We start from the raw sequence: 14750 nt of genomic DNA, 5'->3' as shown, positions 1-14750 counted from the left end.
TCTTTCATTCAACAAGCATTTACTAATCATATCTCATATATTGCATTCTGTCATGTGAGAATATTAAATATGCAAAATTATAAGGCATGTTAATCTATTTGCAGTTAACATCATTATTTGGAGAAGAATAATTTATAACTCACTTTTCCCCTATTACCGGGAATAGTAAAACAAGGAATCTTCCATTCCCTTTCCTAATCTCTGCGTACCTCCTTCCCTTGTATCCATGATCTCTATGAGAAGTGAGAAAGTCATACTGTAAAATTGCTGAAGATTGTCCTCACACTATTCAAAAAGTTTCTGAAATGTAAAGGGCCACTATGGATACATTTAAGTATTTGAGTAATTTAACTTTCACTAGATGTACTATTCTCAAATATGGTATTTACTTATTTCAAAGTATACTGCCCTCTAAAATAATAAGAAAATTAAATCTAAGTTAAATGGATTTTGAATGGCAAATTTGAACACACAACTGTTTCTGATGTAACAGTTCTCTTTCAAGCACTGAGTAATATATGGAATTTTGAATCTTTATATTGTATGCCTGAATTGAATATAACACTGTATTTTAACTGTACTGGAATTACAATTAAAAAAAAACAATGAACTCATCTTTTATTTTTGTGAAATATATCAATAAAAACACAAAATTAAAGGTTGTCAAGTCCTATACCCAATAGCTTTATATTCTATCAATATAAATATGTGTTCTGAGGCATGCTTATAATTTCCATATACTTAGAAACACTGTGTGGAGCTATTAGCTATGTTTTAGAGTGTCATTCTCAAAAAAGACTAGTTTGCCAAAATGGCATTTATTTAAAGTCTGACCTAGAAAATATGTAGCATTTTATTAAATGGTGTATCACTCAAGATTTAATTCAAATGCCATCTCTACCACCATGCCTTCTCTGATTCCCTCCTCCATTCCCAGATGTTCCCTCACAGTCTCTCTCCCTTCTTTGAACATCCATTGCAATTTATTTTTACATTTTTTAGGTTATCATCGTTAAATCATGTATTATTATAGCTTGAGGAAATATCTCATCTTCCATGATATTATGCTTATGTTATGCAGAGTATTGCATATTTTTCATTCCCACTTTTGGTATCAGAATGCCTTACACATATCTATTGCTCAAAATATTTTTTTGAATGACGGATTTATGCTTTAAATAATTCCTTAAACCAATTCCCAAAAGGAATTGAAGACTTTCCAGGTCATTTATTACCTGTACCCATAACTGGTGCCTTCTTTCTAATTTTAGACCTTTACATTATGTTACTTTTATTGTTCTTTAATGGGTTTGAATTTCTTACCCTTTTTTCTCAAAAATAAACTGTAAGTTCCCTGAGATCAAGGACAGTCTTTTATTACTCATATACTCCCAGAATTCTTAGCACAGGGGGTGCTAAGCAGGAGTGTTCAATTCAATGGATTAAGTGTTGCCAAAGGCTCACCTAAGAAGCATTTCAGAACATAGCAAGCAGTCACCTCCTGGCCAAAGGAATCAAATCCCTCCAAATTTGCTTACCATGGCATTGATATTTAAGTGATCCCCCTTCCTATTCCGAATGTGAATGCAGGAGATTGGCAAATTCAGTCCTACCCCAGTAGCCAGATTTCTCAGGTCAGCAGCACTGTATTCCCCACGCAACAGCAATCTGTTATTATCAGAACCAGGTCCTAGAGAGGCCCGATAGAGATAGGTCTGAGAAAGTCTCTCAACTGTAGTGACATCTATTGTGGCTGATGTCAGAGGATTTGAAGCCATCTTCCTCCCATACCTCAGTTCCTCTGGAGAGCCACAGCAGCTTTGAGAACAACAAACTGGGCTCTGGTTCACCTTGATACACACAAAGAAAAGTAAGCACCCCAGAAATAAAAAGGAAATACAGGCCAGAGCAATCACTAAATACAGGTTCTGGGTAGAAAGGTGGCCTCCTGTTTCCCAGGTATCTTCAAAGTCTAGAAGGACCTGAGGAGCAGAGTTGCTCAAGAGTATACCCAATGTGACGAAAGAGGAAAGTGGTGGGTCTCCATGGTCCCGAACCTCAACCACTACCCTCTGCTTAACCGCATCAGTGGGAAGAATTAAGCGGGCAGTTCAGAGTTCTCCCATACTGGCTGAAATTCTGAAAAGCCTGGAGTCAGAAGCCTGAGAAATATGGTAGGAAAGCCAAGCATTAGAGCCACTGTCTGCATCCTCCGCTACCACTTTTGTGACCAAGTGTCCACTCCTGGCAGAGCGGGGCACAATTTCTACTGGAACAGAGCCATTCCTGGGCACAGGATACAAGATGACTGGAGCATTGTCGTTCCTATCTATCACAAACAAGTTCACGATCACTGTTGCACTTCTGGGAGGAATACCACCATCCCGGGTGGTATTCACTTGGAAGTGAAACCCCCTGAGCTGCTCAAAGTCAAAGGAAATTTTGGCAGTGATAGCCCCGCTGGGTGATTCTACTGCCACCAAGCTAGAGACTGTCTGCCTTTCAGAGATAATATCCAACAACTCATAGAAGACAAGGCCATTCTTCCCCAGGTCGGGATCCTGGGCAAACACATGGCCTAGAGACGTCCCAGGACCATTGTTTTCAGCCACAAAAAGTTCCTGTTGTGGTTGAGCAAAGCTTGGTGAATTGTCATTCACATCAGCAACAAACACAGTCAGTTTCCTGCAGGTGCTCAAGGGGGGTGAGCCACCATCTGAGGCAGTGATCAGGAGCTGGTATTCGCTGACCTGCTCCCGGTCCAGCGGCCCATCAGTCAGCAAGCTATAGTAGTTGTCAAAGGAAGCCTTCAGCTTGAAAGGGCCTCCGCTGGACATGCTACAGATGACCTTACCATTGGGACCGAGATCCTCATCCCTGAGACTAAGGAGAGCAATCACTGTGCCAGGGGGAGCGTCCTCAGAAATGGAACTGGAGAGAGTCAGGAAATTGACCTCAGGGGCGTGATCGTTCACATCAGTCACTTCCACCAGCAGTTTGACAGTACTAGCTAAACCGAAGGTGCCCTCATCCCTCGCCTCAATGTACGCCTCCAACAACGTTTCAGGCGGACCTAGAGAAGCAGCTACCCGCACCTCCCCATTTCTAGGGTGCACGTGGAAGTGGTGTCTCAGCGCTGCTCGCGTGCTGTTGCTTAAGGAGTACCGGATTTCCCCATTGGAGCCTTCATCCAGGTCCGAGGCCTGAACTCGTAATAACACAGTCCCGTTGGGGGCAGTCTCTGGTACCTTGGCGCGGTAGACTGTGCACTCAAATACAGGCGCGTTGTCGTTTGTGTCCACCACTAGGACGGTAACGTGTGCGTCTCCGGAGCGCGCCGGCTGCCCGCCGTCCCTGGCGGTGAGCACCAGCTGGTGGGTGGCGCGCTGCTCCCGATCCAGCGCTTTCTCTAATACCAACTCCGGGTATTCACTGCCGTCCACCCGCGATCCCATGATCAGGCGAAAGTGCTGGCTGGGGCTCAGACTGTAGCTTAGGACCCCGTTGCTTCCCTCGTCAGCATCTTGAGCACTGGGGAGAGTAAAGCGGGCTCCGGGCATCAGGAACTCGGGGATGTGCAGCTGCACGTCGCCGGCAGGGAAGAGAGGTGAGTTATCGTTGGTGTCCACGACGTGAACTCGCATCGTGTGGAGCTCCAGCGGGTCCTCGAGCACCAGCTCATAGGTCAAGACGCAGACAGCTTTGGTCTCACACAGCAGTTCGCGGTCCGCCGGCTCTAGGACCACCAAACTACCGCTGGCCGGATCCACCCCGAAGTAGGACTCTCGGTGGCTGGAAAGGAAGCGAAAGTTCCTCAAGGACAGGGCGGCCGCCGACAGCCCCAAGTCCGCGGAAACATCGCCTACGGCTACGCCCCGCACGGTCTCCTCCAGCACTGAATATTCCAGCTGTCCGGCGGCAGAGCCGCAGGAGACCCACAGACACAGAACCGCCACCCTCCAGGCCACCATCCTCCCTCTCGGCGTCCTCGCTCCACCAGCAGCGGCCCAGGACCATGCTCCGGACTCCCGGAGAGCACGAACCGCAGGAAAGAGCAAGGGCCGGCTGTCCGCCGCCGCGGGCTAGAGGTGCCCAGACCGCCGACGTTCGGCCGCCTGGACGCACTGGAGTTGCCCGGGGCTGGCCGGCTGGAAGCTCCGCTCGCCGGACTGGAGGTGCGGCAGCCGTCTGGGAAAGCGGAGCTGGCGGGTGCGGAGGAGCGCAGCGCCGCCTAGGGGTGCAGAGACGAGGTAAACGGCTCGGGCTAGGGAGGCGCTGTCTCCACTGGCTGCTAGCAGGGATCTCTCCGAAGTCCCGGCGGCCGGCGCCGGGCGGGGCACGGAAGACGCTCGGAGAAGCTAACCCATCTTCCCACGAACGGAAGGACAACGCCCTAAGGCTGGCCTCGGCCTAACCTGAACAGCCGCCGCCTAAAGACCGCGCGTAACTAGGGCTGAGCTGGGCTGGGCTTCTCTCGCCACGGTGTGACAGCGGAACTTCCAGTCCGGGGCTAGTCCCGGGCTCTCGGACCCCCCAGAACCCCTACGGTGCGGGCGAAGAGAGCGGAACTGCCAGAAAAACCATGGGGCGGAGGCGGAGAGAGGCGGGATCCGAGCCACGAATGACCACGCCTTCGAAGCTTAAGGAAACAGGAGCCCCCAAACTAAGGGCTGAGGGGCATCGCATGCTGGATTCCCAGACTCTCCGCGGCGGGTTAAAGCCTCTCCTGCACCTTCTTTTATATCAGGAGCCAAATTTTTAATAGAGGCGACCAGCGAGGGGCAAATTGGGAAATAGATGCCTCCTCAAGCTTCCCTGGGACTCTGGCTTTTCGAGGCACCCAGGTGGGCGAGCGCAAGGCTTACAGTTTGGCTTTTTGTAGGTCAGCGGTTTCTCTTTCCCCAGGAGGCCCTGGGGCGGAGTGCCTCACCAGCCGCCCTTGACGCTCTCTGGATGAGAGAGGTTAGAAACCAGTCAATACAAGCACCTGAAACTCAGATTGACACTCATCCCCAGCAGGACGTGAGAAGTGGAGTGGGAAGAAAGTCACTGAGATACTCTCCAGAGTGTGACCAGGAAAATAGTCTGTAAATTTACTCTCTGTAGATATTTGGAAAATAGCATTGAGGCAGGGTAGGAACTGACTAGCTGTCCATACGTTCTCCAACTTCCTTTTTAGGCCTGTCTCCTGAAGGGATATCGGGATATTGATATGAAAAACATCTCTGAGCTATAAGAAATATCTCCAAATTTCGCCTTGCACCCTACAACCAGAGGATCTCCCTGAGGGAGAAGGCGATTTTCCTGAAGAGGAGGAAAACTGAAAAAAGAGAGTGCCCTCAAATGACTATTAAGTACTAAATTTCTTAAACTTCTTTTAATACAATTGCAGGGTCCAAAGCTCCAGGAACCAAAATTCGAAAGACAAAAGCTGAAAACTGATCAAGAATTGAAGCTTTCACTGCGATGTTCTTTTCTTTCTCTTTCTTTTTAAGATTTTACCCATTTATTTGTGAGAAAGAAGGAGAGAGAGGGAGGACACAAGCAGGGGGAGCGGCAGGCAGAGGCAGAAGCAGGTTCCCCGCTGGGTAAGGAGCCCCAGGTGGGAATGGATTCTAGGACCCCAGGATCATGACCTGAGCGGAAGGCAGACGCTTAACTGACTGAGCCTCCCAGCCTTACCAGGGCAATGTATTTTCTGGTCAGAAAACTGCCTAGAAGTGTTGATAATTATTGAAGCTGAAGCTGGATACTAGGGAGCTAATTACACAATTCTCTTAACTTGGGTATATGTTTGAACACTGTTATAATAGTTTCTTAGATTGCTGATTAAAATGAGGGGTGGGGAGGCAGGCTGTTTTAGCATTCTGGCTTTAAGACTGAAAGTGGGATTGGTAAATTCATTATGCCACTAAGAACCAATCACCTCCCTGGGAACAATACAAACCCAAACACTTATCTCTTCCAGGGAAGCAGGGCAAGCAGCAACATAAGGCAATTTAAGTAGTAAATGTCCTAGACTAATTTGTCTTTCTGAGTTAAGGAACCAAGAAAATCATTGACGCCAAGTCTTGGATAAAATCAAAGCAGAAAACATGTCAGCCCCGTTGAAGTGTTAGGTAGAGCTGTAAGTATAGCCATCACGCAGAATGCTCATTAGGATGTGAAACAACCCAAAAAAATTAAATTTATTCACCAAATTTCAGAATCAGAATTAATTATCTACTTCAGTGCCAGAGATTAGGATTTGCATTTCCTCATTTTCATTTAACGCTGCCAGCTAAGCTAACAGCTTTGGGGTGCAAAGTTGTACTTTTCACTTTTCCATTAGCAGCCCCTGAAATACATCTGGAGAGATGCACTCGACTTTTGGAAGCCCCTGATTTTAAGACCTGCAATCAAGTTTCCAGTTATACTGGGTTTAGAATTTCCGAGCTCTGTCTAGGACAGTATGTGTAGGTGTGGATTAGTAAGTGGGGAAAAGGAAAAACTCATACTGATAATCGAATGGAAAATCTTGACAAAAATTCTTACCCCTACACACACCTCTCAGACTTCTGGCTTCCCCTCTCTTCCCATTTCTCTGTCTAACCTGCCACTGATGATTATTTTCAAAGGATTTAATTTCTGTCAAGAATAAGGGACTAGGGGGCACCTGGGTGGCTAAGTGGGTTAAGCCTCTGCCTTCTGCTCGGGTCATGATCCCAGAGTCCTGGGATCGAGCCCCACATTGGGCTCTCTGCTCTGCAGGGAGCCTGCTTCCTCCTCTCTCTCTCTGCCTGCCTCTCCGCCTACTTGTGATCTCTGTCTGTCAAATAAATAAATAAAATCTTTAAAAAAAAAAAGAATAAGGGACTAGCTCTCACCTAGTGGGATTTGTTCTGTCACCTGCCTCCCTATCTGTAGGCATAACTGGGATTTGTAGGAAAGCAATATTCAGGAGATATTTGGGATATTTAGATATCCCAAAGATGAGGATATCTCAAGAGTCTTTCCTTTTGTATAAGATAACTAGGTGAACACTAAATCCACGATCAGTAAAACTTCTCTTTAGTGAACCTAATATTCCATTTTGCCATTTTATGCCATTTGCCGTAGTTTCTCCTAATTCAGATATTTTCGAGCTTTACTCAGGTACAAGTACAACTTTAAGTGGACTCAATACAAAAACAGTTTTGATTTCTGCTTGGGTTCTATTGCCAAGACATTATTATAAATCTCTCCCAACCGAGCGTAGCCTTAAATTATAAGTTCAAGAGATTTCTAGCCATAATGCGTAAGCTCCTACCAGAGACCTTGCAGCCAAATGAGAAAATAGTAAATCTGACACATACCACAAAAGTGACGAGGGATAGAAGCAGAAAAATGTTCACATTTAACCCAGAAGACTGACCACTAGCCTGCATAGTATTAATAAGGATCAAATACATCCTTAAAGGGTCTCATTACTGCCTGTATATCTCACTGTTAGTTAATACTAATCTGAATCATAAGCACAAGAGAAATCTTACAAAAGTAGTGTTATGAGTAGAAATTCAAAGAAACATTTATGATTTAGTACTCCCTGCTTGTCCCCTCCCCCTTGAGCACTAAGCATTTATCCACCAGCTTCATACAGCAAAAAGTACAACTCTTTCTGCCCATGGGTCCTGTCCCATACTACTTAAATAAATTACTAAGTTACACCATATTGTGTCTCAAGAATTTCTTGGCCATTGTGCTTGATGACCTGCAACAAAAGGATATTGCTTTTAAAACAAAATTAAGATTTATTTATTTATCAGAGAGAGAGCACAAGCAGGGAAAGAGGCAGGCAGAGGGAAAAGCAGGCTCCTTGCCGAGCAAGAAGCCCAAAGCAGAACTTGAAGCCAGGACCCCAGAATTATGACCTGAGCTGAAGTCAGACACTTAACAGGCAGAACCACACAGGTGTCCCCAAAATTAAGATTTTAAAACATATTTTATTTTTTTAAAGGTTTTATTTATTTGAGAGAGAGATAGAACACAAGAAGGGGGAGCAGCAGAGGTAAAGGGAGAAGCAGGCTCCCAGTGAGCAAGGAGTCCGATGTGGGACTTGATCCCAGAACCCTGGGATCATGACCTGAGCTGAAGGCAGACGCTTAACCAACTGAGCCACCCAAGTGTCCCTAAACAAGATTTTCTTAGTGCTTAAGATTATTCCTTGGGAACATATTATGTACTTAAAGTAAATTTAAAGATAAGATATCAGTGTCACATTAAGCAAATTTTCATCCTGTAAAAGCTGATCAAGTGTCCAAATCAAGTCTTTTTTCTTTTATCCCAAATCAAGTCTAACAGAGTAGTCCTTTGGGGGTAGAGATCTACATCACTCAAATTTTGTTTCTTAAGTATCTAGCTATGCTCTGGGCATACAAATTAAGTGGCTAACGCACTCTCAATATACAACATCCTATGTCACTTTTTTTTTTTTTACTTGCATCCTTTACCAATAACATATTACTACAGAATTTCTTTCTCAAATTTCTAATCCCAAGTAACTTGTTTTTCTCCATGACATAATACCATATAAAAGTATCTTGAGGGGCGCCTGGGTGGCTCAGTGGGTTAAGCCGCTGCTCAGGTCATGATCCCAGGTCCTGGGTTCAAGCCCCACATCGGGCTTTCTGCTCAGCAGGGAGCCTGCTTCCTCCTCTCTCTCTGCCTGCCTCTCTGCCTACTTGTGATTTCTCTCTGTCAAATAAATAAATAAAATCTTTAAAAAAAAAAGGTATCTTGAACCTTTCTTCGTGAATCTTCACTCTGACTCTATATTGTGTTTATGCACTACGGGTTTTACAATTATTTGCCAATTTTCCAAAAATTACCTTTTTTAAAGATTTTTTTAAAAATTTTATTTATTTGACAGACAGAGATCACAAGTAGGCAGAGAGGCAGGCAGAGAGAAAGGGGGAAGCAGTCTTCCAGCTGAGCAGAAAGCCTGATGTGGGGCTCGATTCCAGGACCCTGAGGTCATGACCCAAGCTGAAGGCAGAGGCTTAACCCACTGAGCCACCCAAGTGCCCCCCAAAATTACCTTTTTCTAAAAATCTTTTTCTATTTCCTCTTCAAAGTGTAGCCCTCAGAACTTAAAGTCATACTTCAGGCTGGTCACATCTGAAGCAAAAAGAGATCTTTTCTCCTTTATAAGGAGAACATACATTAAGGCATGTGTAAGGTGAGGGTATAGGTCCTAGCAAGAATAGAAGAAGGAAAAGGAATTTAAAAAGCAGTTTTTTCATGCAGTCCCTTCAGTTTCCCTGTCTAGATCTATTCTTATACATGCCTTAATGTATGTCCTCCTTGTAACAGTCAAGAAGTTAATGATTTCTTCAGAGTCTTCCAACAGAACAGATAATATCCAAGGAGTGCCCAAACGAGGTCATCATGAATGTTTTCCAAGACCACTGACTCCAGAGCCTCAGTGACTTATGGAAGATGTCTAAGAATTCATTCCTGTTTTGACCAATTCCTGAAATGTCTGAGGGGATGCATACACCAGACCACTCACTGTCTTCAATCTAAACCCCAAATGCCAAGCAAAGATGAGACACTCTCCCTGTTTCTTTCTGAGTCTCCCAGACTGTCTGTATCTGCTCTCTCCATGCATCTTCAATAAATTCTGTTCTCACTTCTCAGGGCTCACGTTTGATTTCCATCCTGCGTGAAGCCAAGGACCCTCTTGGCTGGTCCTGTGGGAATCCCCTCTGCATCCTTGGACCCAGACAGCTGCATTACTTTCATTCTAAATATTACAAATCAAGGAATAGAGTCTAAAATTACATCTAGCTCTTTAAAATATAATCAAATACTTTTTTTCATGATGGATTGAAAACTAAAATTAATACCTATTTTTTTTTCTAGATGTTCTTAAGCCACAGATCAAAAAGTCCTAGACTTTTGTACTTTTTCTTTTTACTCCAATTTGCTGAATATTACTGGGTTAAAAGCTACCCTATCTTGTTCAATTACATAATATATTTTATCTACATTCAAATTTTGTATTGCACATATTTGGTAAGCAGTCACACTAGATCTTCCTCTGAGCTGTGGATGAAAATTTTCACCAAGTGTAGCTTAAAAGGAAGGCCTGCAATCATTACCAACTAACCCATGTGGCATCAATTTATTAGTGCTTAACCTGAAATAAAAATCTGACAAAGATTCTATCAACATTCTCTAAAAAAGACTACACAAATCTCACATTATAGTTTCAAAACATGCTAAGCAAAATATTACTAGAGTATCATTATGATAGATGCTTAAAAGCAATTTGATAAAAATTTGATAGCTGTCACAAAACAATGACCATCTTCATTTTATATATATATTTTTAAAGATCTTATTCATTTATTTGTCAGAGAGAGAGAGAGAGTACAAGCATGGGGAGCAGCAGGCAAAGGGAGAAGCAGACTCCTTGCTGAGCAGGGAACCCCATGCAGGACTTGATCCCAAGACCCTGGGATCATGACCTGGGCCAAAGGCAGATGCTTAACTGACTGAGCCACCCAGGCATCCCCCATCTTCATTTTAAACAATAAAACACCAGAATAATTTCCGTGAAAAATCATGAGCATAACCAGATACATCATGTCATAGTTATTATTCAATACTGACTTGGATATGCTAGGCTAATCAATATAAAATAAAGAAATGTGTATGTGTGTTAGAAAGGAGAATAACATATATTGTTAGATGATAAATTTATAGGCAATATAATTTTCTACTCATGAAATCCCAGAAAAATAAAGAAAAATAATTAGAACTAAAGGGGTTCAGTGACATAATCAGCTTTCATCTTTGATGAAACTCTATAAAACAAATGAACTTCAAGCATAATATATATGAAGAGAAGTTACCAAGTGCCATGAAAATTGGACCAAGATATGAGAAAATGCTAAGAGTGAATTCGTCCCACTGGAGACTTGGGAAGAGCTGATAGACTGGAGTTTTCCAGAGTAGTGGTTCACACTGAAAAACAAAACCAATGATTCTTTGTTTGGAACGACAGGGATGCATAATTTGCCATCCCAAAATGTGTCTGTTTGGCTGGTGTATTATTTTAGGCTGATTATTTTTTCCCAAGTTTTCATTTAAATTCTAGTTAATTAACATACAGTCCAATATTAGTTTCAGTTGTAAAATTAAATGCTTCAAAGTTATATATGACAACCGGTGCTCCTCATAGGCTGGTTATTTTTAAGAAACAGAGGGCTTTTTAAAAAAGTCTCCCCTCTAACTGCCTAAAATAATTTACAAGACCTGTTCCAGGAAGGGAGCTATCACCATAGATAACTGCAGTATAATATGATATGGTAGACAGGGAAGAAGCTAGCAAGGCCTGTTTAATCAAAGCCTTCCCAATGTCATATTTTTTTTGGATGACCCAGCACACATTTGTTTACCAGACACTTACTCTTTCTATTCTTTTTTTTAATCATTTTTTAATTTATTTTCAGCATAACAGTATTCATTGTTTTTGTACCATACCCAGTGCTCCATGCAATCCGTGCCCTCTCTAATACCCACCACCTGGTTCCCCCAACCTCCCACCCCCTACCTCTTCAAACCCTTCAGATTGTTTTTCAGAGTCCATAGTCTCTCATTGTTCACCTCCCCTTCTAATTTCCCCCAACTCCCTTCTCCTAACTCCCCATGTCCTCCATGCTATTTGTTATGCTCCACAAATAAGTGAAACCATATGATAATTGACTCTCTCTGCTTGACTTATTTCACTCAGCATAATCTCATCCAGTCCCGTCCATGTTGCTACAAAAGTTGGGTATTTATCCTTTCTGATGGAGGCATAATACTCCATAGTGTATATGGACCACATCTTCCTTATCCATTCATCCATTGAAGGGCATCTTGGTTCTTTCCACAGTTTGGCGACCGTGGCCATTGCTGCTATAAACATTGGGGTACAGATGGCCCTTCTTTTCACTACATCTGTATCTTTGGGGTAAATACCCAGTAGTGCAATTGCAGGGTCATAGGGAAGTTCTATTTTTAAATTTCTTGAGGAACCTACTCTTTCTATTCTTCCTATTAATTGCCTTCTGCCCCTTTGAAGCCTTAGATCCTACCCCTTTCTCTTTAGTTCAGAAAGTCATATATGTACTTCATTTTGTTAACTATCTTTGGAATCTCTAATGTTTATGTGGATTCCCCTGCATGTAGTTAATCAAATTTTATTTTCTCCTGTTAATCTGTCTCATGTTAATTTAATTCTTAGACCAGCCACAAGAAGCTTGAAGGGTGAAGGAAAATTTTTCCTCCCCAGACTGAACAAAAAGATCTAGGCAAACAGGCTGAATCAGGCAGGATTCTCCTATCATCCTATTTGTCAGCACAAAATATAAGAGAAAGCAGGACTAAATGTGACAGAGAGCAGAAGCACTATTATTTCAAGAGTGAAGCTAAGGATGTATGTAGTAAGGTGAAGAGAAAATTCTGGATAACAAATTGCTCTGCAGCTGCCAATTCTCATCAGTTGGAGATATGCAGAAACTACGGTACACACAAACCACTCTACCAAACATTAATAAGGATACCTTCATGTTAGTCCAGAGCTCTGCTAGCCCATCCATTTACATTCTTCACCTGCAGATAGCTAGTCTTAAAGGAACTACTTTCAATAATGAGTAGTAATCAAAACTAAGCCAAAATGGGATCTCCATAAATACTACAAGAAAGATTAGAAAATAAACGTGTACATCTGTCTCACTGCCAGAGTCACAAGGGGATCTTTCACTGTGAGAACTTGGTGAGATTCCTTACTACATCACCAGGTTCACTCTTGGGCAGAATTATCAGACTACATATTAAAATAACAAGGTCCAACTATATGTCATCTACAGAAGGCAACTTTAGACTCAAAGATACAAATAAATTGAAAGTAAAGGATGGAAAAACATATATTATAAAAATAGCAACCACAAGAGAGCTGCAGCGGCTATGCTAATATCAGACAAAAATATTACTGGAAATAAAGAGGGACATTTCATCACGACAACAGTTGATTAGGAAAGTATGACAATTATAAGAATATAGATAGTTAACAACAGAGCCCCCAAATACATAAAGCAAAAGCTAACAGAAATGAAAGAAGAAATAGATAATTCAATACTAAAAGCTAGAGATTTTAATACCTTAATTCTGGCAATGGATAACACCTAAATAGATGATCAGTAAGGAAATAGAAGGCTTTAAAAACACTGTAAACCAACTAGACCAAAAAGACATTTACAGAATACTCACCCACTGACAGCACAATATATATTTTTCTCAACTGCACAAGAACATTCTCCATAACAGACCACATGCTAAGTGTCAAGCAAATTACTGTGCACCAGGTATCAACCCCAAGGGAGGACTCTAAATACTTCTGCCCATTGCATCTTGGCATCAGAGTTGCCAAGAAGAACACAATACAGTCAAGCAGGAGGGAACAACATTGTATTTACATAGAGAAAAGACAGACCAAGATCAGCTTCAGTACTGGGCATCAGTACCCCACGGCCAGTGGGTTTCTCTGTGCACCCCTCCTGTACCACAGTAGAAAGACCTTTTCTCCTCTTCACAGAGGACAGATATAACAGTGGGCTTGGTCAGGTGCCACATGATTCACATGCTCCAAGCAGAGACAAGAGCTTCAGTGAGTCTGAAGAGGGAAAGATATTCCCACACAAGATGATAAGACTATCACAGGCTGTGTAGACTCCATTTCTTGGTAAGGAAGTGTTCCAAGCCCAAGACCCATTCTTACATGACTAAGTGAAATCTGAAAGACTGCGCATGAAGGGTGCCTGGGTGGCGCAGTCAGTTAAATGATCCCAGGGTCCTGGGATCAAGCCCCACATCGGGCTCTCTGCTCAACGGAGAGCCTAGTTCTCCCTCTCCCTCTGCCTGCTGCTCTGCCTACTTGTACTCTCTATCTCTGTGTCAAATAAATTAAAAAAAAAACTTTAAAAAATCATTTAAAAAAAAAAGATTGCACATGAGAATGCCCTTCCCAACACTATGCCATAAAATAAACTTCAGTAAGTTTAAAGGGACTGATACCATACAAAATGTGTTATCTGACCGTAATGGAATAAAATTAGAAATCAATAACAAACTGAAATTTAGGGAATTCAGAAATATGTAGAAATTAAATCACATATGCTAAAATAACCATGGGTCAAAGAAGAACAAGGGAAATTAGGAAACACTTTGAGATAAATGAAATGAAAGACACAATACATGAAAACTTATGGAATGCAACTAAAGCAATGCTCAAAGGAATGTATGTTGACACTGAAGAGGAAGAAATACTTCAAATCAATTACCTAACCTCCTACTTTAAGATACCAGAAAAATAAAAACAAACCAAATTAAAGAATTAAAGAAGAAATAAATGAAATAAAAAGAGGAAAAACAGTAGAGAAAGATGACAAAGGCACAAGTTGGTTCTTTGAAAAGATCAACATAATTGACAAAACTTTACCTAGATTGACCAAGAGAAAAATCAAGAAAATGAAGATTACTAAAACCAGCAATGAAAGAAGACATTACTACAAACCTTAAAGAAATAAAAAAGATAAGAGAATACTATGAACAGCTGTGTGCCAATAAATGAGTAGTTTAGATGAAAAAAGTCTTAGAATACACAAATACCAAAATTGGGTAAAAAAAAAAAGTAGAAAATCTGAGCGGACATATGGAAAGTAAATAGATTGAATTAGTAACAT

General features: G+C 42.2%; 2 protein-coding genes across 3 annotated transcripts in view; both read right to left on the bottom strand.

Annotated features, from left to right (window-relative positions):
- Window positions 1-14750, bottom strand: part of LOC125099906 (protocadherin alpha-C2) — a 111902-nt gene that overhangs the window by 83354 nt on the left and 13798 nt on the right. The window lies entirely within an intron of this gene.
- Window positions 1402-4539, bottom strand: PCDHAC1 (protocadherin alpha subfamily C, 1). Its single transcript, XM_047729532.1, is given in 1 exon segment — window positions 1402-4539. A coding segment is annotated over 1 exon segment (2457 nt). The 5' UTR covers window positions 3972-4539; the 3' UTR covers window positions 1402-1514.

This window comes from Lutra lutra, chromosome 5 (assembly GCF_902655055.1).
Source record: "Lutra lutra chromosome 5, mLutLut1.2, whole genome shotgun sequence".
NCBI classification, from domain to species: Eukaryota; Metazoa; Chordata; class Mammalia; order Carnivora; family Mustelidae; genus Lutra; species Lutra lutra.
The sequence above is the reverse complement of the archived record's forward strand: the minus strand, read 5'-3'. Positions and strand labels throughout refer to the sequence as shown.